At 43.9% G+C, this 26,174-nt stretch overlaps 2 protein-coding genes across 4 annotated transcripts in view; one reads left to right on the top strand and one right to left on the bottom strand.

The window, feature by feature from the left end:
• WASF1 (WASP family member 1) overlaps window positions 1-26,174 on the top strand; it is a 165,537-nt gene that overhangs the window by 124,311 nt on the left and 15,052 nt on the right. For 2 of the 3 annotated variants that reach the window (XM_006269916.4, XM_059732826.1), the window contains exon 3: window positions 2,270-2,404. The exons of the other annotated variant lie outside the window; for it this stretch is intronic. In XM_006269916.4, coding sequence (XP_006269978.1) covers window positions 2,270-2,404 — 135 coding nt within the window. The remainder of the gene's footprint in view (window positions 1-2,269; window positions 2,405-26,174) is intronic. 3 annotated transcript variants of the gene reach the window in all.
• Window positions 9,138-10,544, bottom strand: LOC132252171 (uncharacterized). The gene is made up of 2 exons (XM_059732821.1): window positions 9,753-10,544; window positions 9,138-9,538 (listed from the first exon to the last, which is right to left on the bottom strand). Exons 1-2 carry the CDS (start codon window positions 10,386-10,388, stop codon window positions 9,536-9,538), a joined length of 639 nt encoding a protein of 212 aa, XP_059588804.1. The 5' UTR covers window positions 10,389-10,544; the 3' UTR covers window positions 9,138-9,535.

Genomic DNA, 26,174 nt, shown 5'->3' with positions numbered 1-26,174 from the left:
ACTTTAACATAATAATATATAATATGTTGACTACAAATAAATAAATGGAGTTGAACAGGATTGGGTCCCTTTATAGGTCAGCAACAGTTTTGTCATTGGCATCAGTGGTTTTCTGTATTTTATTTAAATTCTTAATTCTAGAATTAAGAATGACTGAGCTTTTGTAAAACTGTAGTGTTGGTATTTCTAGTGGTCATACATTTTTCTTGAGTTAAGAGTTGAAGATTTATGCACATAGATAACTTATGTAGACAGTCTGCTACCTAAGCAAGTACTTTACTGCAAATGTTACACTAGTACTCATTCTAACAGATGCAATGTATTTCCCCAAATGCTGAGGAAATTCATTAGGTTGTTCTGTGCTTAGAGAGGGCATTTTCATTTTATTCACCTAAAAATAAAAAAGAGGATGCAAGCATGCATAAATACAATGTTATCTAGTTGATTTCCTATTTCAAATGTGCCAGATTTGTTAAAATGTCTCATAAGAGAACCTTAGCTTACTTTCCACCTTGGAGAACACAAAACAGCAGCAGAGTTTCCTAATGCCTGAACAAAGGTGTTTGTGCCCAGAAGCTTGCAAAGAACTTTTTTCCAACTGTTTATTTGGAAGATATCACATCTACCCAAGGAACCTTGCCTGTCATAAGAAAATCAATACTTATAAGCTAAAACAAACGATTTGGTACAGTATGCGTATGACATTGTACAGCATGATTTAAAAGAATGCGATGGCAATTTGAACTCATTAACAAGGTACATGAATTGTAAGCCTTTGGAAATGATGTAGATAAAATGCATCCTCTGAAAAGGAAACTGTGAAGAATGAATCTTATTAACAGTGTTTGAGCTTTAGAACTTTCTATTTTACTTTTTATTCTTCACTTGAAGTTATGCTTAACATGTTTCTTAAAATATTTTAATTTGTATGTCTCTGAACATTCCATGAGTTGTGATTAACTTGTTGAAGCAAATAATTAAATTGTTCGTCAAAGTATACTATCTGGAATAAATTGAATCAGTTGATAATATGTGTATGTTACAGTTTGTTTTAATTATTCACATGTTCTTTATGGATCACATCTTTCAAATAACTTAACCTGTTACAAATGCATGTGGTAGAAAATAAATTCCTCAGATAAGATATTTGATTAAACCTAAATTTTCTGTGGAATTGGCCATTAAATACAGTAGGTAGGTTGCTTGCTGGATTTTCACTCCTAGGGACCTATATTCCAAGTTAAATTTTGGTTACTAGTAAAATGCAGCAGGTATAGTGGTCAAATTATTTTGTCTACTGGACAAAAAAAAGGGCCAAAACTTTATTAAATGGTTTCTTCTGTTGTATCTGCCAAAACATAGATTTGTACATGGAGATCGGGCAGGCAAGGTGCTTTGGGTAGATGTGATATCTTTTATTAGACCAGTCACATCTACCCAAAGAACCTTGCCCACCCAAGTCTTTAGACCAACACAGCTACAGCAAACCCCTACTGCACGGAGATCAGGTATTTTAGATGTGTATGCATAATTTAAACTTGCAAAAGCATCATAAATGCACACACTTTTTTAGAAATGAGCTTCTAGTCTGTAGGTAATATGGATCAAATTTTCTCTGAGCAGTGAGGTATATTTTTTATCAGCACTGAAAGATTCTGCATAGGTTAAGATTAGCAGCACCATGTGGAGAATTTTATAGGCTTCCTTTTCATGTGATACATTGTTATAGGTTGTTGCTCTTTGGGGTAAGTCTGAAACTCCCATGGACTTCAATTGGCCTCGGTCAGTTTCTGCAATGTTGAGTACCCGAAGGGTAATTTACCTAATATAATGTGTCTGTTATTCAAATCACAGTGAAAATGATTTCATGGATTTCCTTTTACTAAGACCCGTCACTTCAAACAACTGCAAACACTAGTTTATTTTGAGATTTTTTTTGTAACCTAATTTGATAAATTTCATTAGATAAGGTTGCTTAATCCAGATAAGGGGTCAAATAGTATAAAGCTGTTTTCACTCATTGACATCAGTATAGCTTAGTCAGTTTCCAGTGGTTGAAGGTCTTTGCCATAGTATAATGGGTACGGTAATTTTATTTTTAATAAATAAATGAGCTCAGTAATTATGTTATTTTTGTTTGATGCCTTTTTAACAAAGTAATTAATTAAAAACAAAATAGAAGCTAAAAAGACATTTTGCAAAAAAAGCATTCACTTGGATTGTTTGTAGCATGCTCGAATTCTTATTTTCCAACATTTTTCTTTTGCAGGTAAATATGCTGAAGATATATTTGGTGAGCTTTTCAATGAAGCACACAGTTTCTCGTTCAGGGTTAATTCCTTACAGGAACGTGTAGATCGCTTATCTGTCAGTGTTACCCAACTTGATCCAAAGGAAGAAGAATGTAAGTTAATTTCCACACATGACTCTTCTATTGAGATTAATTTCTTCATGCTGTAATTAGTACTAAAAAAATGTAGGGGAAAGAAGAGTTAGGGGTTTCGGTAGGGGTTACAGCAAGAGTGCTCAACCCCCGGCCTCTAGGCCAGAGCTGTGCCATCTGGCCCATGGTGCTCCTTAGAGGTCTGAAAATTTGGTAGGTGGGGAGCACTTATAGCATTAATTATCACTTCCTTGCTGTGAGGAGCTGTGTGGGACTGGATCCAGGCATGTGGAATCCAGTCCAAACTAGCTCAGGGCTCAATCCATGAGGCACAGGGCTGGATCTGGGCTCAGGCTCAAGCCCATGGACCAATCTCACGCCACTCAGCCAGGCTGAAAAGCCAAAAGCTTTGGCACCACTGGGTTAAGACATAGGACTGTGAATTAAAATAGGTGATTTGTGGTTGTATTTTTTCAACAGTTTTTCTGTGTCGGTGGTGCTCGTGGTTTTGACCCTGCAGGCCGGATGAATGGTGTGAGACCAGTGTGTGTGCTAAATTGGGCCCCACACTGCATCCGTCCAGCCAGGATCAGGCTCCTGGAGTCTCACACCACATCCACCTGGCCAGGATCAGACCCTGGGGTCCTGCACTGTTCCTGTGTGCTGGAATTTAACCCACAGATCTGTGGGGATCCCCATGGGCTAGATGATAGACATAATGGGCCAGGGTTGAGCACCCCTGTTTTATATGGTCTTGAGCAGGTCAGTCAGCCTGGATACATGGTGAACACTATTTCCACTGAGTTGGCATGGTGCTCCCAGTCTCTGTTTTACTGGGTTTAAAACGGAGACATAAGTCATTACTCAAATTTTTCCATCAACTTTGTATTGGAAGGAAGCATTTGTTTGGGGTGGTCTTCAGTGTCTGACTCATTGTCATTCCTTTTTTTTTTAAATTAAAATGTGTACAGCTTGTGGGGAAGGTGAAATCTGAACTTGTAGCACTTTTTTACAATGATATTTATATATTAATCTGCCTGGGGCTAGGTCTAATTAATGCTGCTCAGTTCTCCCTTTTCGTTCTTCTTTCATCTAACCTGTCCACCATCTGCTGCCCTTTAGCAAACAATTCATTGCTTGGTTGTTGAATTTTGACATCAGAACATCTGGGAAAAGCCTTTGCTGCTTAGTTCCCAGTTGCCCTTTGTGTGCTCTTTTCTCACCAATACAATTGTGACAAACTGACAAATCAGTCAGTCCAGTTTTTACATATCTTTCTTCATTCCTCTTTCATACACAGTGTAGTTTTATTTAAATACCTGATAGTTTTTAAGTATTTTATTTTGTTTAAAAATCCCTGATCCATATTTATTTAGAAAGTATAACCTTTTGTCTGAGTAAATTTTAGTACTCATGAAAGGCTCTGGATGACTGCCCTGAGACTGAAATCCTCTTGGTTTTCCATAATGTTGGATTTCATGAGACTTAGTCATAAGATGCAGAAGCTGACTAGCAAGCTAAAACAACTGAAAATCCTTTGAAGAGAGTCAATCATTACATTGGTAAAGGTGCACACAAAATGCTATCTTTTCCAGTTTCCCATTTCTTTTAGATTAAAAAAAAATTCTTACAGATTTCTGGTGATGAAGAAAGAGCAAATGTAAATCTGCTAATAATGACTGTTTTAAAAAAAAGCCCCCAAGTATTATAGGTAATAAGTTTACTTTTCTTTGGATGTTTATCTGCTCAAACTTCATGGTTGGAACTTTCTGTTGGTGAGAGCAGGAGTGAAAGGTGTGGTGTAGAGCAAGGCTTAGATATTTCTCCACCATATCAACTTAACTATATTCAGAGTCAAAAGATATGGGTCTGTGTCTTGGGTATGTTCTACCATGGATTTCTGGCCCGTGGTGATTAAACACAGTGATTCAAACATTTAATTCAATCTATGCTAAAACATCTGCTTCTTACCATTAGTGGATCTGTGAAGTTTGATAGTACAGATGTAGTAAAGAAGTAGAGACATACCTGAACTGATGGTTAAGGAAAGAAAACGAGGAAAAAAACCTAAGAAGCCTCATTAAAAGTCAAGTTAAAATATATAGACAGTTGTTAGGCACAGTTCTCTGGGATGCAGGTTGACTAACACAGCAGTAGCTTGTTTGAATAATTGTTGGAAGAATAAATAAAAGAATATGTGAAACATTGTTTGGATGATTGAGAGATTCACTATACACCTTCAGTGATATCTGTGTAAAGAGTCAAAAAGAACCTACAACGTTACTTTATTAGAATGAAACTCAGTGAAAAGTGAACGAATCAAAATAGCTGAAGATTACTTATTATAGGAACTAATGGACCAGAGCCTCAGCTAGTGAAGATCAGTGTAGTTGTGTTAACTTCAGTAATGGATGATGATTTTTACTGGGTTTGATTCTGCACAGGCTTTTCTTCCTCTGGAACTAATTTCCATAGAAATAATGTTGAACCCTTAGAAAACCAGTAGTTTAAAAAACTTCACTAGGTTGAAGCTTATCGAAATGTAGTTATGAGGCAGGGTTTATATGAGATTTTAAAAGTGGATAAACCTTGTTTTAAGCCTCTATATAGGGGAAGATTGCATCCCATGCGCCATACATATCTAAGGTAATTTTCATTTTTCATGAAAACCTGCATAGGAAAGCTGTTGACTGTACACACACAAAATGTCCACAATCTCATGAAGTTAGCCAGTTTTCTCATATCTTGGGTAGTATATGTCCCAAAGCAGGCCCACTCCAGTTCTTGAGTTGTAATCTCAGGTAGAGATTAGCATCCTAGTTTTAAAACCTAGAACTGTGTTCCAGTTCTGGATCACTCAGTGTGGTAAAACATCCATTTGAGACAGCAATTCAGGATTCACATTTTAACTTCCTATAATATCTATAGAGGTTATGGGATCTTGTTTCCTAAACTCAGAACAGGGTGGAAATTTAGCATTGCTATTGAAGTACTTTTTTACCAGAGGTCAAGAAATACCACTAGTACTTTATTTGGAGAGCAAAAATGCATTTCTTTTGGCATAGCTGGTAGATGTTGCCATTCAGCTGCATCAATTTGTGACCAAGATTTTTCTTTGTAAGAAAAGCAGTTGCTAAAATTGAGTAGACGTTGTCAGTTTAATCAATCTTTTAGCATCTTGGTAGTTTTCATGTTGTAAATATTATGGTATAAATGGTTGATTAACAGTCTTTGACTAAAATAGTTCACCTAGCTAGCAAGGGATTATTATATCAGGGAAAGTTTTGCTCTGCAAGTGCCTCATTACCACCTTTGATATACATGAAAAGTGAGAGTCACTTTTCTCACTCACTAGATGGAAAGTTTAGAGCAATGATTCTCAATCGGGGTGCCTTGATTGTTGTAAGGGTGCAACAGTGATTGGCTCCTGTGCAAGGAGGTAAGCCCACTGCTTATTTTCTGACCCCCCCCCCCCCATCTGCCCTAGACCCATAGACAAGGGGGGAACCAATGGCTTTGCCCTCCCAACCTCTGGCAGCCCCTGCACAAGCTGTTCTGAGCAGCATGCTCTGCTGGAGGTATATGCAGAGCCACATTTTTCAACCTGGCTCATCCCCTAGCTCCTCAAATACTCCCAGGCTTGGGAAAAGAGTCTGCAGGGGCAGAAAACTCTTGACTACAACCTTCAAGTCCCTGGAGGAGCAGCTACAGTAGCAGGGGCTTCACTTTCCCCCTCAGATATAGAGTGTGGTCAGGGAGGTGGTCCCCTTCTCATTTTCCCATTCTGGGACTCATTCTGTTGCCCACCCTGCTACCCCTTCAACCACCTCAGTGTCCATCATATATTGTGTGTGTAGCCCATAGATTCATAGATTCATAGATGTTAGGGTCGGAAGGGACCTCAATAGATAGATCATCAAGTCCGACCCCCTGCATAAGCAGGAAAGAGTGTTGGGTCTAAATGACCCCAGCTAGATACTCGTCTAACCTCCTCTTGAAGACCCCCAGGGTAGGGGAGAGCACCACCTCCCTTGGGAGCCCGTTCCAGACCTTGGCCACTCGAACTGTGAAGAAGTTCTTCCTAATGTCCAGTCTAAATCTGCTCTCTGCTAGCTTGTGGCCATTGTTTCTTGTAACCCCCGGAGGCGCCTTGGTGAATAAATCCTCACCAATTCCCTTCTGTGCCCCCGTGATGAACTTATAGGCAGCCACTAGGTCGCCTCTCAACCTTCTCTTGCGGAGGCTGAAAAGGTCCAGTTTCTCTAGTCTCTCCTCGTAGGGCTTGGTCTGCAGGCCCTTGACCATACGAGTTGCCCTTCGCTGTACCCTCTCCAGGTTATCCGCATCCTTCTTGAAGTGCGGCGCCCAGAATTGCACGCAGTACTCCAACTGCGGTCTGACCAGCGCCCGATAGAGGGGAAGTATCACCTCCCTGGACCTATTTGTCATGCATCTGCTGATGCACGATAAAGTGCCATTGGCTTTTCTGATGGCTTCGTCACACTGCCGGCTCATGTTCAACTTGGAGTCCACTAGGACTCCAAGATCCCTTTCCACCTCCGTGCCACCCAGCAGGTCATTCCCTAGGCTGTAGGTGTGCTGGACATTTTTCCTCCCTAGGTGCAGCACTTTGCATTTCTCCTTGTTGAACTGCATCCTGTTGTTTTCTGCCCACTTGTCCAGCCTATCCAGGTCTGCCTGCAGCTGTTCCCTGCCCTCCGACGTGTCCACTTCTCCCCATAGCTTTGTGTCATCTGCAAACTTGGACAGAGTACATTTCACTCCCACGTCCAAGTCGCTGATGAAGACATTAAAGAGTATCGGTCCAAGGACCGAACCCTGCGGGACCCCACTACCCACACCCTTCCAGGTCGAGACCGACCCATCTACCACGACTCTTTGGGTGCGACCCTCTAGCCAATTCGCCACCCACCGAACTGTGCAGTCATCCACATCACAGCCTCTTAATTTGTTCACCAGTATGGGGTGGGATACCGTATCGAAGGCCTTCCTGAAGTCCAGGTATACGACATCCACCCCTCCTCCTGTGTCCAGGCGTTTCGTAACCTGGTCATAAAAAGAGACTAGGTTGGTCAGGCACGATCTGCCCGCCACAAACCCATGCTGGTTTCCCCTCGGCATAATTTGCCCTGCCGGGCTCTCACAAATGTGAGCCTTGATAATTTTTTCAAATACTTTACCAAGGATGGAGGTGAGACTGACTGGCCTATAGTTGCCCGGGTCCTCCTTCCTCCCCTTTTTGAAAATGGGGACCACGTTAGCCCTTTTCCAGTCCTCCGGGACTTGGCCCGTGCGCCACGAGCATTCGAATATTCCCGCCAGTGGCTCTGCAATGACGTCGGCCAGTGCCTTCAGCACCCTCGGATGGAGCCCATCCGGGCCTGCCGACTTAAAGGCATCCAGTTCTTCCAAATGACTCTGCACCACCTCAGGGTCTACGCATGGAAGTCTGGCGCCTTGCTGCTGCCTCTCTACAACCCCAGTGAGAGACTTGTCGCGCCCCTCGCTTAGGAACACTGAGGCAAAGAACTCGTTGAGGAGTTCAGCCTTGTCCCCTCTATCTGTCACCAATTGCTGCTGCCCATTTAGCAGGGGTCCTATTCCTCCCTGGGCCTTCTTATTACTCCCAATATATCTAAAAAACAATTTCTTGTTGTCCTTTACTTGGGTTGCCATCCTCAGCTCCATGGTAGCTTTGGCCCGCCTAACTGCCTCCCTACAAGCACGAGCAGAGGAGGTATATTCATCTTTAGTGATCTCACCCTTTTTCCACTTTTTATGTGCTCCCCTTTTGGCCCTTAGGCTGCCCTGGATTTCTCTGGTCAGCCATGGAAGCCTCCTGTCCCCTTTCCCTCTTTTGCCTCGCTCGGGGATCGTCTTGCTTTGTGCCCAAAGGATCGTTTCCTTTAGGCACAGCCACCCTTCTTGGGCACCCATCCCATCAAAACTCCTACTCTGCAGTGCTTCCTTGACTAATCGCCTGAGTGCAATGAGATCAGCTTTCCTAAAGTCTAGCACTTTCACCCTACTAGTTACCTTACCCACTCGCCGTCTTATGTTGAATTCTATCATAAGGTGATCACTGTCTCCCAGATAGCTACCGATTTGGAGGTCCCCTATCATGTCATCTCCCGTTGCCAATACCAGATCCAGTATGGCATTCCCCCTAGTGGGACCATACACCTCCTGTGTCAGGTGGAGGTCCTGTACACGAGTTAGAAACCTGCGTGAGCGATGGGACCTTGCTGTCTGCGTCTCCCAGCAGATGTCCGGGTAGTTTAGGTCCCCCATGACTACCGCCTCTTTAGCTTTTATGGTCTCCGAGAGTTGCCTCAGGAGCCCCGCATCTATTTCTTCCCCTTGGTGTGGGGGTCTGTAACAGACCCCTACCACCAAATCCCTTTCTCCTTGCCCCCCATGTAGCCTAACCCACAATCCTTCTACTTCCTCAGCCTCGGATTCTGTCTTGATGAGGGTTGATGTATATTGCTCACTGACATAAAGTGCAACCCCCCCCCTTTCTTCCCCGACCTGTCCTTTCTGTACAATCTATAGCCCTCAATATGTACCGCCCAGTCATGGGATGAATCCCACCAGGTCTCTGTTAGCCCCACTAAGTCATAGGTGTTTAGTGCAAGCAGGAGCGCTAGTTCATCCTGCTTGTTCCCCATGCTCCTAGCATTAGTATATAGGCACTTGAGCCCTGCGACTGGCGCCTTTGCTGCCCCCCCGCTCCCAGTCCCATGGGGCCCATTGTTTCTTACCTTCTTGTTCCTTACCTGTTCTGTTGTGCTGGCCTCCCCATGGCTTTCAGTTTCCCAATGTTCTCCTTCTTCAGGCTGGGCTGTCCTTGTGGGTGCCACATGGTTTGGTGGTCCACAGCTTCCCCTGCCCTCGTACTCCCCTCCCCCCGACGAGCCTAGTTTAAAGCCCGCCGGAGGAGATCCGCCAACCTAGAAGAAAACACACGCTTACCTTTGGGGGACAGGTGAAGCCCATCCCAGCTGAGCATGTCCCTCGTCGTGATGTGCGGGTCATGGTCCAGGAAACCGAAGCCTGCCTCGAGACACCACTGCCGAAGCCGCCAGTTGGTCTCTCGGATGCAGTTCTCCTGCCGTCTTCCTCGTCCGGTCACTGGTAGGATGGAAGAGAAAACCACCTGGGCACCGAACTCCTTCAGCACGCCGCCCAGAGCACAGTAGTCCGCCATCAAGAGATCGGGGGTTCTCCTGGCCGCATCATTAGTACCCACATGGACTAGGACCATGGGGTAATAATCGGTGGGCTTGATCCTGGCCTGGATTACCTCCGTCACATCCCGAATCTTTGCTCCAGGGAGGCAGCATACCTCTCGTGCCGAGGGGTCCTGGCGACAGATGGGTCCTTCCGTACCTCTCAGGATGGAGTCTCCTATGACGAGCACACGTCGCCTCTTCCTCTGGGTCATCGTGGATCTCTTGATCTGTTTGGGGTGTGAAGAACGGGGTGTTTCTTCGTGCCCAAGGGTGTCCTCCTCCCCTTCCATCTCCTGCAGGGTCGCCAGGGCCTCGTACCTGTTCACCAGTCGGACTGGAGAAGCTGGTACCGATTCTCTGCGTGCCGCTCCGGTCCTGGCTGTGACCGTCTGCCACTCTGCTGTGGAGGGTATTCCCCGGGGTGCTTCTTCCTTTGGTGCCTGGGCCTGCAGGGAAAGGAAATAACTGTCAATTTCATCCTCCGCCTCCCTGATCCCCCTCAGCCTGCTAACCTCCTCCCGGAGCTCCCTCACCTGCGCCTCCAGGGCCCTAAGACGGGCACCTGCTGGACAGGTGTGAGGGCCCCCAATCTCTGCCCCCCCCGGCCCTGCTGGGGATCCCCCACAGGCCAGGAGGTAGGGGGACACCGGCTCCCCCATGGGCTCGGTCTGGGTGGAGGCCTCAGACCTGCCCCGGGTAGCCTTGTCCCCCTGGGCAGAGGCCCTAGCAGCACTCCTCGTAGACACCATTCTACAAGCTGCTGTTTGTAGACCTGCGCGGTGTCTACGCCCTACCCCTACAGGAGTCCCACTCCTGGCCCTCCTGGCCCGCCCTCCGGCGCGAACGCCCGCGCAAACGCCGGCGTGCTCTTACAGAGCGCGCCTGTTTGCGCGCTCTGTTCGCGCTGCGCGGTTCGGGAGCGCGGCTCCCTACCGGCTCAGCTATATGGGACCCGGGGGGCTTCCCCTCCGGATCCGGCTCAGCTGCGCCGGGTCCCTCCGCCCCACTTACCTTCGGGGGATCAGCTGCTGCTGCCCCCGCTGCTGATTCCTCTGTTGTTGCTGCTGCCGCCGCCGCCTCCGGTCAGTTGGTTGGTAAGAAGGGCACACGTGCGTGCGGGACACTCGTGTGCTGCCTCCTCTCCTTCCCGCTGCTGGTTCCCAGAACCTCATCCCTGCTGACCAGGTGTCCCTGGGCTTTGTCTGCTTGGACCCCTGGGTCAGAGTTCAGGGGTAATTGCCCTAGGATAACTAAGGGTATAAATCAGCCCAGCACTGACCTGGACCCATGTGTAAAGGGTAGGGCTGTGCAAAGCTTTGGTAGCTGATTTGATTCAGAGGAGATTTGACTTGATTCGGCAGCTGAATATCCAAATCAAATCAGGAGACCTATTAAGAGGTCCAAATTGATTGGAAGCCTCCAAATCTATTTGGAGAGATTGAGGGTCAATTCAGAGATTCAGCCATAGGCTATACAGGTTTCTCTCATATAAAGTGAACCCCCTTTATAATGTAAATAGGGATAGTTTCCCAAGGAGGGAGGGAGGGAGGCTGGTCTTAGGTAAAGGGTGGGGAGAGAGGTGCTGTTCCTGGGGTTACACCTGCTCTGCCTGTCCCCCCATACCTAGGCGCTGCATATCCTCACTCACCCCAGCTCCTGGGCTCTGCCATGCCATGGTGCAGGCAGATGGTGTCAGCTGCTCCCGGGGCTGCTGCAGCAGGGGCTGGGGGGAGTGGCAGCAAGCAGAGCTCTGTCCCCCCTGCACCCACTGACAGTTCCCGTTGCAGCTAGCACTGGTCGCTCCCAAGGCCATTGCAACAGGGATTAGGGTGAGTGCGGAGAAGCTGCACCATGTCACATGCTGCCCGGGGCTCCACTTGCTGCCACTCCCCCCAGCCCCTGCTGCAGCAGCTCCAGGAGTAGCTGACACCAGCTGCAACAGGAACTATCAGTGGGTGCAGGGTGGGGGCATCTCTTGCTGCTCTATGGCCCCCCCCCCCCCGGAGGGCTGTGGGACTGTGTTGAGCTCTTCCCGGGGGCACATGCACCTGGATCTGTGCACAGGATGACAGCAGGTTGCCACTGCAGGCTGGGGCTGGTGGTGGCACCAGGCTGAGTCTTCCCGGTGCTCAGGACTGGCACACCAAGCACAGGCAACAGCCCAGTGCCCCCGGATCTGGACACGGGATGACTGCAGGATGCCGCTGCAGGCTGGGGCTGGTGGCAGCACTGGGGTGTTCCCGGTGTTTGGGGTGGGTGCACCAAGTGCCGGGAAGAGTCAGCCTGGTGCCACCGCCAGCCCCAGCCTGCAGGCAGAGCATGGTGCAGCCCCAGGAATGGCATCCCTCCCTCTGACTCTTTCCGTAGTTCCAGCCTCACTCCCTCCCTCCCTCCCCGCCTGGGAACATATCCCTCTCTGTTAGGGCTTTCCGATGCTTTGGTAGCTGATTCAGCAGCCAAATCTCCGAATCTGAATTTGTCGAATCAAATCGGGACAGTGATTCGAATCACCAAATCAAATCACTGTCCCTCAAATCGGCTGAATCCGAATAGAATACATACTATTTTGCACAGGCCTAGTAGTGGGGTGTACTATACTGAGAGCAGACATGCGCAGGGCCAGATAGAGCCAGGGATAATGGCCTGAAGGGGTGACTATTTTACTTGCATTACATTTATATTGTAATGTAGTAACACATTTAATTAATAACACATTAATTAGTGTTCTGTTTATATTATAATATTCAAACTCTATTAGTTTTTTTAAAATGGGGTGCCAGTAAATTCTGAAAACTTTCAGGGGCATGCGTTGATTCTAAAAAGATTGGGAATCACTGATCTACAGTGAGGGCTAAGCAGCCCTGACTCAAGAATCCTAGGAGCAACTGAACAAGTCTGAGCTGAATGTTATGTTCTATCACAGTGAATTGCATTGTTAATAAAGCTAAGATCAGGAAGAGTAAAATTGGACTCCACACTATATCTGGAATTTGTTTGAGACCAGATTTTGAAAGACATTTGCTCACAATATTACTGGTTTCCACAAACTCATAATTTGCATAAGGGAATTCTTACTTCAGTGGGATTATCCAAGTCTCTTGGCAATTGAGAATAATTCATAAACACCTTTTGTTTTTCAAGAGAAGAATTTTGCTTGTCATGACTGGGCAATGGGATAATGGTTTTGGATACAGTAACAAATTGTTAGCAGTAGTAATCTTACAACAAATGCAATATTTCAGGATTTTTAATGTCGTTTTTGGGTTTACCGTTAGAGAGTAACCCTGGTTTAAATCTAAGTATTTGTGGGATTTATGTCTATGTGCTGATTTAACAAATATACAGATTTCAGAAAACTGCACAGGGACTGTTTTGATCAATGGAGTTAAGGCTTTTAAAGATGTTATAGGGTGATGAGATAGGCACTCCTACTGTCTTGTGCAAATGGCCTTTGACAATTCTGTTATATGTTTCCATACTAAGCATTAATGGCTGTTGCTTTTCAGAGAATCACCAGGGAGACTGTAAAAATAGTATTTAGTCCCAAACATACTAAAATAATTTTTTCATGGTAATGCATATGTATTATATATATATAAAAGAGCTATATGATTGCTCAGAGCTCCAATATGAAACTGGAGATAGGCCTGTTGAAAGTCTCTGGGTTAGGGTCCGAGAGGATAGCAACAAGGTTGATGTTGTGGTGGGGGTCTGCTATAGACCCCAGATCAGGTGGATATGGTGAATGAGGCTTTCTTCAAACAGCTAGCAGAAGTTACTCGATCATAGGCCCTGGTTCTCATGGGGGACTTCAGTCACCCTGACATACAGCAGTGCACAGGCAATCCAGGAAGGTTTTGGAGAGTGTTGGGGACAACTTCCTGGTGCAAATGCTGGAGAGGCCAACTAGGGGCCGTGCTGCTCTTGACCTGCTGCTCACAAACAGGATGGAATTGGTGAGGAATGTAGTAGTGGATGGCAACTTGGGCAACAGCAACCATAAGATGATTGAGTCCTGAGGAAAGGCAGAAGAAGAGCAGCAGAGAAAGGACCTTGGCCTTCAGAAACACAGACTTCACTTGAGGAACTCCTGGGCAGGGTCCCCTGGGAGACCAGTCTGAGGGAGAGAGGAGTCCAGGAGAACTGACTGTACTTTAAAGAAACCTTTCTGAGGGTGCAGGAACAAACCATCCCAACGTGCATGAAGGCTAGCAAGTATGGCAGAAGGCCACTTTGGCTTAGCAGGGAACTCTTATAGTTTCATAGTTTCATAATAGCTAGGGTCAGGAGGGACCTGAACAGATCATCTAGCCTGACCCCCTGCCACAGGCAGGAATGAATGCTGGGTTCACAACACCCCAGACAGGTGATCATCCAACCTCCTCTTGAATATGCCCAAGGTAGGGGCCAGGACCACTTCCCTGGGAAGTTGGTTCCAGATTTTGGCCACCCTAACTATAAAATACTGCCTTCTGATCTCCAACCTAAACCTATTCTCCATCAGCTTATGACCATTGTTCCTCATCACCCCAGGTGGTGCTGGGGAGAAAAGAGCTCTGCCTATTAGCTGTTGATCCCCCTTGATGAGCTTGTAGGCATCCACCAGGTCCCCCCTCAGCCTCCTCTTCCTGAGGCTGAACAGGTTCAGGTCCTTCAGTCTCTCCTTGTAGGGCCTGTCCTGCTGCCCTCTCACCAAGCGGGTGGCCCTCCTCTGAACCCTCTCCAGTCTGGCCACATCCCTTTTGAAGTGCGGCGCCCAGTACTGGACGCAGTCTTCCAACTGCGGCCTGACCAAAGTCGCATAGAGGGGGAGTATCACCTCTCTGGACTGGCTTGAGATGCACCTTTGGATGCATGACAAGGTATGGCTGGCCTTGCTGGCTGCAGTCTGGCATTGGCAGCTCATGTTCATCTTGGAGTCAATAATGACTCCAAGATCCCTTTCCGCCTCTGTGCTTTCAAGAAGGGAACTCCCCAGCCTGTATGTATGGTGTGGATTCCTTCTCCCAAGGTGCAGCACCCTGCATTTGTCTACGTTGAACCCCATCCTATTCTCGTCTGCCCACTTTTGTAGTCTGTCTAAATCTAGTTGCAGCCTCTCTCTCCCTTCAAGGGTGTCCACCTCGCCCCACATCTTAGTGTCATCAGCAAACTTGGACAGCGTGCTTTCCACCCCCTTGTCCAAGTCGCTGATGAACATGTTAAACAGTGCGGGTCTGAGGACTGAGCCCTGGGGTACCCCACTGCTCACATCTCGCCAGGTTGAGTACAACCCATCCACCATTACTCTCTGGGTGCGCATCATCAGCCAATTTTTTTACCCATCCAACTGTGCGGGCATCAATGCCGCAGTCGCTTAATTTATTGATGAGGATGGGGTGAGAGACAGTGTCAAAGGCCTTCTTAAAGTCTAGAAAGACTCTGTCCACAGCGACATCATCATCCAAGGATTTAGTTACTTGGTCGTAAAAGGCAATCAGGTTGGTCTGGCAGGACCTGCCTTTGGTGAAGCCATGCTGATTGCCCCTGAGCATGATCTCCCCTGCAGGCCCCTCACAGATATGCTCCTTGATGATCCTCTCCAAGAGCTTCCCGAGCACACCCACACCTTCCCTGATCCTCCTCTTGTTGCTGACATACCTGTAGAAACCCTTCTTGTTACATTCCATGTCCCTTGCTAGCTGCAACTCCAATTGTGCTTTGCCCTTCCTGATTTCATCCCTGCATGCCCAAGCAATACTTTTATACTCCTCTGTAATTGTTTGTTGAAGTTTCTATTTCTTATATGCTTCCTTCTTGTTTTAGCTTTTGTTTTAGCTTACTGAAGCTTACTGCATCTGCAGGACCAGATGCCCTCCACCCAAGGGTGTTGAGGGAGCTGGCAGGGGTCATCGTGGAGCCTTTGGCCCGGCTGTATGAGCATTCGTGGTCATCTGGCCAGGTGCCAGGGGACTGGAAACTGGCTAATGTGGTCCTTATTTTTAAGAAGGGGAGGAAGGACGACCCAAGTAATTATAGGCCTGTAAGCCTCACCTCGGTGCTCGGGAAGCTCTTTCATGCGGTCCCTGTTAGAATCAGTCCTTACTTTGACAATTCAGTAAACTCAATTGTACAACATAAAGTATTCAAAATTTCAAGAGTTCCTGCACGCACACTTAAGGATCCTCCTCTTGCTCTCCGTCTCAGTGTCTCGTCCACAGGCCCCTGTTTCCAGACACTCCTCTGGGTGTCTGGGCTTCCAGTGATCTCCTATAGATCTCGTGCTACAGCTGACTCTTCCTGTACAACCAGCTTTCCCCAGTAGGCCAGCTCTCTCACTCTTGCTGGCTCTCCCTGTCTTGCCTGTGCTCCTCAACAGACCACCTCTCTTCTACATGCTGGTTTTCTAAGCTGTGCCAGTCTCCTCAGTGCTCCGGCTTTCCCTGGGCCTACCTTGGCTCTCCCCAGTGTTCTGGCTTTCTCTGGCACTGTTCTGTCTCGGACGGCCGGAGCCGACTCGAGGTGATATACAAACTGCTCGGTCGTTTGGGCGGGCTGGTGAATGGAGAAGCAGACAAAGCGTATTGGTTGCAAAAACTTTACTTACGCCGCTAGTAGCCGCGACACACATGGTCCGGTCGCTTAAACAACTCCATGAGTTGCTCCAGCTGGCAAGGCTCAGGCCAGCTAATCCGTTCACAAATTAAGCCGGCAGGGAAAAGGTACGTCGAAGAATTGCGCTCGGCGACGGGGAGAAGAATCAATAGGTGATCAGGCTATCGATCAGCTCAGCCGCAAGTCAGATATCTTTAGAGGCACTCTGGAGCGTGCTCAAAGTTCTCCAACTTGGGCGGAACTTGCACAAAATTTTATACGGCCAGCAAGCCAATTACTAGCCGCCACGTAGGAATAATTTAGAACTGGCCAATAGCGGAACACAAATTTGCAGGCGAATGGCGGGAACTCTCTTGCACCGGGGTTTTCTGTTGCAGCAGAACACTTTTGCTGTGCAAGAGACTCTCATGCGGCGGGAAAATTCCATCATGCCGAGGCACTAAAATCATTGGGTTGTGACATGTTCCGGCTTTCTCTGGGACTATGCTGGCTTTCTCCAGCAGTGTGCCAGTCTTCACCTGCACTGTGCTGGCTTTCTCTGGTGCTGTGCCTGTCTTCCCCTGGACTGTGCTGGCTTTTCTTCAGGGCTGATGCAAGACTTCCAGTTACACCAGAAACTGCCGAGCACTCGCCCAGACACACCCAGCACACGCTTCTAAAGCATAGCTGGGGTAGCATCAGGGTTGATCAAGGCACCTTTGGTGCTGCTGCATCTCCCCCTGAGAGGTAGGAGACTCTTATGGTCCTTCCTGGGTCCACTGCTCTCCTTTTGAGGTTTAGTACTGTTTCTCCAGTCTCCACCATTCCATCTTCTTCAGGACATTGGGAGGTGCTCTCCTATAGGTGGATAGAAAACTGACTGGATCAGGATCAGAGAATAGTAGTCAATGGCTCTGTCTAGTTGGCAGCCAGTATCGAGTGGAGTGCCCCAGCGTTCAGTCCTGGGGCCAGTTTTGTTCAAATATCTTCTTCAGTGATCTGGAATATGGGATAGATTGCATTCTCAGCAAGTTGGCAGATGGCATCGTGCTGTTGGCAGTAAGGCTCTACTCATACTCTGGAGGGTAGAGCTAGGATTCAGAGAGACTTGGTTCAATCCTCCAATTAGTCAAAAAGAAATGTCATGAGGTTCAATAAGGACAAGTACAAAGTCCTGAACTTAGGATGGCACCCAATTTCCAAAACTAATTTCATTTGATTTTTGTCTACAGAAAAAAAATACTTTTAATAATTCTGTTGCAGACAACTCAGAAAGGCCATAACAGGTCAACATATTTTTGACACTATAGAATTCTATTAGAAATCTCTTGGCTTATCTTGTGAATCGTGTATATGCTTGTACGCTTAATATAACTAATATTGCCTAGCATCCTGCCATACCCTTAGAAAGATCTTGCAGGATCCAGGTTGAGAATCACTGCTCTAGGCTTTCAGTGACTGATCATGCCAAAAAGCTACTACTCTTTAGAGTCCCAGGAGTATTTTTTTTTCCATTCATAAGTAGTCCAAGAACTGTTAACCAGTTCCTTGAGGAAGCTGTATCCAGTGCCTTGTGTTTAGAAAAATAAGCTTGCCCAGAGTGAGTTTTTTTGAAAGAGAGAACAGGAAAATGGTGATCTTGACATAATATCCCACTCCAGAACTGGGGACAATGAATCATTTGTTTTCTTCTCTGGATTTGAATTTTAAAGGGCTTATTGCAAACACCTCTAACTTTGGTCTGAGCTAAAAAAAAAAAAAAAAAGGAGAATTATAATAGAAGAAAATATTGGGGGTATGGCTTAGGATTTAAGTGGTAAAGCTCAGAAAACTTTGGAAAATTAGTTCCTAACCAACTGGGGCATAAGGAGTAAATCTGGATCCTGGAGCATTTCCTTTCAAACCTCTTTACAACATTAAAGCAAATCTGTCCTTGCACTCAACTAACTGCATGTGTTCAGAAGTACCAGTCTGTGTACTAACTAGCAGGTCTGGCAGTCTGTATTGGAGACCCTATGCTGCACCCGTGGAAAGGGTGTTGGAGGGACAGCCTATTTCTATGCACCAGGGAGCTCAGGCATTTTCAACATCATGATCTTTTTCTTGCATTAGAGGTTTAATCATACAAAAGAACAAGCTCTGTAAAAACACTGATTTTGTATTTTTGTTAGTCTTAACTTGAATCGAGAGGAGGTTATTTATGCCATGATACACAAAATGAGTCTCTCTTGATGTTACTGGTGTTCTTTCTTAGTAGACAAAGCAGAAGTTATCTTTAATGTACTTCTTTATGTCCATGTTACTATCAGGGAGAGAGAGGAACTTTATTTTAGAGTTCAAAGCATAAACAAACAACAAGAACCAGATACATCTGAGCAAAATAGAGATCCTTGACAAAAGCTTGTTTAAAGCCTCCTGAAGAAACTGTAGTTTTCCAAGGACTTCTGAATTTCCATCCTACTTTTTGTATTATTTACATTTTCCATTGCAAAAGTATAAAAATCAAGTCATGGAAGAGACAGAGTACTGGATTGTGCCTAACAGTTTTTACCTTGTACTGTAAAAACATAGGGCTCCACAGGAGCTCAGGAAGAAGTGATTCAGGAGGAAACCAGGAATAGAAATTACCATTGAAGAAATATAAAAAACGAGGGAAGGAAAACCACACGGTATTGTGACAAGCATTTATGTATATGTTTAATAAAATCAATTGGGATATTGGATGCATTACTTTAAAAGCTTGTTTTGCTATTAATTTGAATCCTTTGAGGTGGTTTTATTAAGTTAGTTAAAATTATTAAGTGTAAAAAAATAATAATTCCATGTAAATATCAAATGTGTTTTTAATATTATCAGAACTCTCATTTGAACTGTGTGTCTTTACGTATTTAATGTTCTGTAAACAGGAAATCAGATTAGTTTTCAACACTGAAATACATTTTTGTAGAATCAACAAATGAACGTTTAAGCAAAAAAAAAAGGGGGATATTAAGAAGGAAGTGTCCATACTGATTTTGAAATAATGTCTGTACCACACTTTCTACTAATCATAGATTTTGAAATTTTTTCATTTTCCCCTTAGCAACAATGCTACTCTTATATACAGAGGAAAAATAACTTTATTTCCTCTCTAGGGGATAAATATATAAAGTTTGTTTTTACAGAGAGATGGTAATAAATTAATAAAATTCATTTTTGGTAAGAAAAAAGGAAATTATCTTTTTAGTTAAAAAAATAAAATAAAAAAAAATATAGAAGCATTCAGCCTGTATTGGTATGGTTGCATAGTAGTACATTCTGGATATGGGGGTTCTTTAATGAGAAATCATCTCTGAAAAATAATGTTATTTTGAAGAAATGCCTACTTAGCCTCCTGAAATGTATTATTTTAAACATTTATTTTTTAAAATACATATTTAGTGTGATACATAATAAATCCCTTCTTTGGTTAAAAAATGAGAGAGAGAGTGAGTGAGTAAATCCATTGTAAATGTATGGGTCTCTTTGCAGCCATGTTTAAATCATTTATATATTTAACATACATACATTACCTAGGATTTGCATATGTGCACATGCACTTGTGTGTGTAATTACATATATGTATAAGAGATTCATACATACACATACTAAAGGACTTGAAACATTAGAGTTGGTAGTTGTTGGTCAGTCATAAAACTAATACTGCCCAAGTTAATGTAATAAAATGTCATCCCTTTTTAGTATTGTGCTTCTAAAGAAAATTTTTGTCAGGTCTCGCAGCTCTGTGAATTTCTTAGAGCCATTAATCTTGCAGTTATAAGTGCTAATATAAGTAAATACTTTAGATCTGTGTAGGCAGAACTCTTATAGCACTTTTGTTAAGAATACTCAGCTTTCATGTCTCTCTTTTGAAATACTAATACACAATGCAGCACTGATGTCATGTGTAACAAATCATTTATAAATGACAATTGTGTTACTCCCTAAAAATATGTAATATTCTGAAAAGGAGGGGATTCAGAAACTAAGAAAGAATCTGCCTATTTTGAAACTACATTATTGATTCTACAGACTAGAAAAAGTGTTATAATTGTATTTGTGATCTTAACAAACTAGAAACTTAAGGCAGTAAGATAAGGTGTTTTGTTTTCTATAGTGAACCTAAATGCTGTTGCAAATTAAACCTAAATGCTGTTGCACATTAAAATTTCATGGCAGCAGAAAAAATAAATGTAATTTTTTTAAATGGAAACATGTTATTGAATTAATGGTTTTTGTTCTTTTAATATATACAGTAAAATCTTTGCTTTCCAGCATCCCCAAGGTAAGGGGAATTCCGGTTATGTAAAAATTCTGGTTATCTGAAATAACCCAGTAGGGGTTTTCAGATGATACAGGGTGGGGGAGGGGTGGTGGCTGTGAGCAGGGAGGTGGAGGGGTGGCTGCAGCCACACACGAAGTGGCAACAGCACAGGGTGGAGGATGGCAGCAGCGGCTGCCAAGTGCAAACTCCCTCTCTCTTCAGCTGGCTGGAAATTCCAGTTAATAGAATTTCTGGTTACTTAAATGTCGGGTTACAAAAATTTTACTGTAATGAAATTTTAACTCAAAATCTGCTGTTCTGGAATAAATGTGCCTGCTTTTATAGGGCTGTAGAAACATCACTTTGCCAAAGCATTTAGTTACCACAGAAAGCAGATTAGTAGCTGGGAAATTTCAGTACCATAAAGCAGTATGGGTCCATGGTACCATGAGTGAAAATGGTACAATCCTAGGCTAGAAATAGATGTTATTAAATGAAGTGGGTTAGTTTTGCTGGGATGTGTCCTAGCATAGCTGGTCCACTTCATTGGGCAAAACATACACCCTCCCATTCTACTGCCCACTGATGCTGTGGGATAATAGGCAGTGTGTTCTTTCGGGGCTTGAGGGGACTGATTATGAATGCCCCAGGAATTCCCATGCAGAATCAGGCCTCTGAAGCTCTTTGAGCACCTCCCCAGCTTCCCCCACTTACAGAGAGGCACCCCAGGGAATCTAGAAACATATCTGTAAACAGGGAATGTTTGGGTTTCCTGCTTAGAGATGAACAAATAGAATCTTGGGCACATATCCCTGTAAGTAGGGAACCCCTGTTTTTCATTCTCATGTAGGCATGTCCCAGGATTCCCCAGAGTGCCTCTCTGTATACAGGGAAAGCTGGGAAGGCACTCCTGGGGGATGGAGCGGCCCAACTCTGTGGAAATTACCAAACTGTGCAGAATTGGGTCCCCAAAACCCCAGAGCACCTCCCTAGGTCAGCTGGAGAGTGTGAGCAGTTTTAAGCTGCCCATACTTTCCCATCATAAAACAAATAGCTGTCTGCCACTAAACAGCAGTACAAGTTAGTAACAGCTTTGTTGTAGCCACAAATTCGAGGCATTTGTGGCACAATAGGGGCATAGACGTCTGTTTTATGGTGGCACAAAGGTGAAGGCAACATCTGTTTCTACCCCTAAAGTGCTAGGTCTCTCTGAGTCAATTGGGGCATGTATACAAGGTAGAAGTATTTCACCTTAAAATCAGCATACCTAATACATTATGAAGCTCAGGGGAAAAGATAGGAAACCCAAGAGGCAAATTACTTATTGTCCACGGTGTCACAATGTGGAATTACATATTTTAAGCATAATGGTTTAAAGAGTTTTAGAATGAGGAACAAATACATCCTAAACAGTACTTCCAACCTGAGAATGTTTTTTTCATTGACAATCTGCAAACATTTTACTGACAACCAAACTCTCACTGGTATATGTTTTACATAATGTAAATGTAACTCTTGCCAGGCCCAAGTTAGAAGAGCTTGGTTCAAATTCAGGGTTTTAATAGTAACCATGTTAAAAAAGTAAAAGTTTTATTGTCAGTAAAAAACAAACAAACAAACAAAAAAAACCCCACAAGCAAACAAAACAGGGTTAGCAGCCTTGTTTGCATCAGTGGTTTTATACCATATTGGCACCACCCTCAGTATCTCCTACAGCAGAGGTTCCCAAAGTTTTTATGCTGTGGCCTGGCAAACCGGGGCCCAGAAGTGGCTACAGCCCAGCAAACTACAGCCCAGCAGTCACAGCTGACTGCGGCCAGAATTTCCTGCCAGCAGACAGGTAAGGATACCTCCACTTTCCAGCCAGAGGGGTAGGCCAAACTCTGCGCTGCTGCTGGCCCTGCCAAAGGAGCCGCAGCCTCTCCGCTTGGCTCTGGGGGGACCACGGTTTGCCGGTCCTCAGCCACTTTCAGTCTGGCAGCCAACCTGCTGTGGCGTGGCAGTGGGCCGCAGTCCAGGGATTGAGAACCCCTGCCCTACAGCACTCCCATTCAGACACCAGGTCATGCTGCTGTGCTCTGTCTGTCCATTAACTTGCCTCTATCTTCTTTCTAACCATGGAGCTTCAATCAAGCTCTGATTGCCTAATGTTTTGCAGACAGCTCAATTTATTTATTTATTTATTTATTTTACTGACTTTCGCTCCTGGAGCAGATTGGGAGGAGAGTGTACAGGTATTCACCCTTATGGGAGAAACTCTCTTAAGGGAGATCTTTTAGGTTGAGACCCAGAAGATCTTCTCCTGGAAGGGGCATGTTTTGCCTAGGGAGAATTCAGTGAGTGTTTGTATACATCTTATTTCTACTGGGAGAACAGCAATTCTTCTAGTAAAAATGTAATGCTTGTACACAGCCACAGTCATTTCTTCATAAAGGATTGCCTCAGTAGATCTGTGTTTGTTTTGAACACTCAGACCTGCATGTGTGGTAAATCCTAGGATTTTTTAAAGCAGTAAATATAGGGGAACAGTTCATTTCTCTCTACACAAATCTGCACATTTGTGGTACGTGCTTTAGCCCCAACACCTTCAGTGTGTTTCCTCCAGTTCTTACACTCAGTGTAGTCTACTATATGCTTAGTAATTAATCAGTTTGTTAGGAATGCCCAGCTTGAGAACTAGTTTCATAAAGTTAGATGATTCAGTGACAGGGCTATACTTCTGTGTAGTTTGTTCTCTATTTATGAAAAAGGAAATCTGAATGAAATGACAGGTTTTAAGTGGTGCATTTTCTTGTCAGAATGAACAAGAAAACGCACCCATGTTTATGATGAGCCCATTGACATGTTCGACGTTTGCAATGCCTGGATGAGAAGGATGTTCTCTAGCATGCATTATATTTCAACATCTTTTTATGAATTCTCTCTCAAACATATTAGCTTCCTAGGCTTCTCTGAGTCCCTTTACTTACATACGGAAGTTAAGCTACATAAATTCAATGTCCAAGCTGCATCTGTGCTCTTATTTTCACTAGGACAGATCATTTTAGAAAATGTGAGATTGGATTTGCCCCTGAGGACAATAAACAAGGGGAAGCAATTTCTTTTCCAGGGGAGAAGTAATTTCTTTTCAGTAATTATCATAACTCCAGTAGTTAGAAAGGAAAATTTTGATAGCAGAAGAGTCATTCTACTAAACGCAAAGTATTTTTGACATTATTAAGAATAATGCCACTTCTAAAATCTGTGAAAATGCTTCATGGAACTCAGAGCTCAATATTACACTCTCAGCTTGAGGGTTGAGTAAGAAGGTTATTGCTGGGGAGAGAATTTTCAATAAAGAAAATAAGGTTAGTTACTCATAACTGGAACTTTCTAAATAGTATCATGTGTTCTTCCTTTCCTACTTCTAAGGCTTTGGATAGGATTTTGAATACTTGAAGGGAATCTATGACATTTGGATCCACAGCTTCTGACAAATTCTAACAAAACATTTGAACTGGCAAACAGTTATGTTTGTCATTTTAAATGGTGCTGGTTTTAAAATGTTGCATGTTCATGGAGAAGTCAAGCAACAATTTATATATATTTGCCATTTCTGGAAGGTGTAGAACTTTTGTTGGCTGTACATTGGAAGGACTGTAAAACCTATTGCCTAACATTTTTTTTTAAGTAAGAGAGTAAAAGTATTTCTTTGAAATGTAAATTATTTCTCTCAGAATCATTTCTTTCTGTCAGAACACTGATATACTCCATAGCTGATTTTTTTTCTACAAATTGTAGGTCATACTTTAATGACTAAAGGGAAAGAAATTGAAGCGGCAGCTTACCAGGTGGTAAAATATTAATACCAATTTATGGTACTGATATGTTTTTTATTTCAGCTTCAAAAGAAACCCAATTAATATCTGTTGTAGTATTGCTATTTAAATACCTGCTTTTTCTCATTTTTCATTTTGAGTTGGAGAGAAATGAACAGAGATCTGTTTCAGAATGTCATGTTCAGTACATTTGATAGCCCTGCTTTCTGACAGCCATTATTTCCAATTACTTGGAAAATCCTGTATTGGCAGGGAGTTAGACTGGTTGCTATAATAAGTCTTTTTACAAATTTCATGATACAGAGATGGAAGGGATACACTTACACTTCTAGGGTTATAGATTCATAGATGTTAGGGTCGGAAGGGACCTCAATAGATCATCGAGTCCAACCCCCTGCATAAGCAGGAAAGATTGCTGAGTCTAGATGACCCCAGCTAGTTGCTCATCTAACCTCCTCTTGAAGACCCCCAGGGTAGGGGAGAGCACCACCTCCCTTGGGAGCCCGTTCCAGACCCTGGCCACTCAAACTGTGAAGAAGTTCTTCCTAATGTCCAGTCTAAATCTGCTCTCTGCTAGCTTGTGGCCATTATTTCTTGTAACCCCTGGGGGCGCCTTGGTGAATAAATACTCACCAATTCCCTTCTGTGCCCCCGTGATGAATACAGATTCTCAAATGAGAGAGAGGGGGAGATTGTATGTGTATTACGTGTGTGTGTTAAAATGACAGAGACTACTTAAGCTTTCACAGAACAGTATTTATGGGCTCGTTGTATACTGTTAAAGATAGTGCCCTGAGATTTGCACATGTACAATGAGTTTGTAAATCCTGAGATTATCTATGAAACATTTTGGGTATTTGTCTCTATTGAGTTTACAGACTTAAGTTACTATTTTCTGGAGCCCAGTATCACAGTACTATATTTCTAAATATTTTGTTTGGATTCTTCTGACAGGTTTTTTTTTAATTAAGTTGTTGCGATATATTCAGCTGTTTCATATAAAAGGCTGTTTATATTTTTCATGACAAGATCCAAAATATTGAAGGAGAAAATGTTAGTGGCAGTGGTGAATTCTACAACATATTTTCTCTGGCCATTTGTATAACTTTAGATAGAGGATCTGTTAGTCATTGGGAACTGATTGCTCTAGGGACTGATCTTTTCCCCTCTGCAAAGCTGCACTTAGTTGTTATTTTTACTAGAAGGGTGGGAAACTGATGTTTTAGAAATGCTGCACCTGCTTACTCTAGAGACTTTATGGGCCCACTAATGATGGAACACGAGAGAACATATAGAATAATGCACATCTCAGTAATTTTAATTTATTCAGAAGACCAATATGTTTCATATTTTTATAAGCACCTTAAATATCAAAAGCCAAGAAATGTTTTGTGTATATTTATTGAAAGAATGTTCCCTTTAACTATTTCCAGAGTTGTCATGCTCCAACAGACATTTATTAATATTGTTATTAGAAAGTGCTTGAAAATGAATGTTATAAAGGAGTAATGAGCAGTACTGAATAAGTACATTTGTTGCTTACATATTGTGCCTCACTTAGAAGCAAAACAGTTAATCTATAAAAGAATTGAAAAGCCTTGATGGAAAGGTTTCTGAGTACTTAGTGGAAGATTTTCCAAAAGAGAAAATTCCCTCCAAAAACTTTGATCCAAAACTTGGGAGAAAAAAAAATGCCCCAAGAGCATACTACCTGAGAAGCCAATAAATACAATCTCAAAAGCCAAACTGAATAGCAAAGAAAATAGCCTCACAAAGAGGAGTCACTGGTGTGCCTAGGGAAGAGGAACATTCACAGTTGCAGGCCCTCTTGAACAGGGGTGTTGAACTCATCTGACCCACAG

The sequence above is a fragment of the Alligator mississippiensis genome, chromosome 1, assembly GCF_030867095.1.
Source record: "Alligator mississippiensis isolate rAllMis1 chromosome 1, rAllMis1, whole genome shotgun sequence".
Lineage (NCBI taxonomy): Eukaryota > Metazoa > Chordata > Crocodylia > Alligatoridae > Alligator > Alligator mississippiensis.
This window is presented reverse-complemented; position numbering and strand designations above follow the sequence as displayed.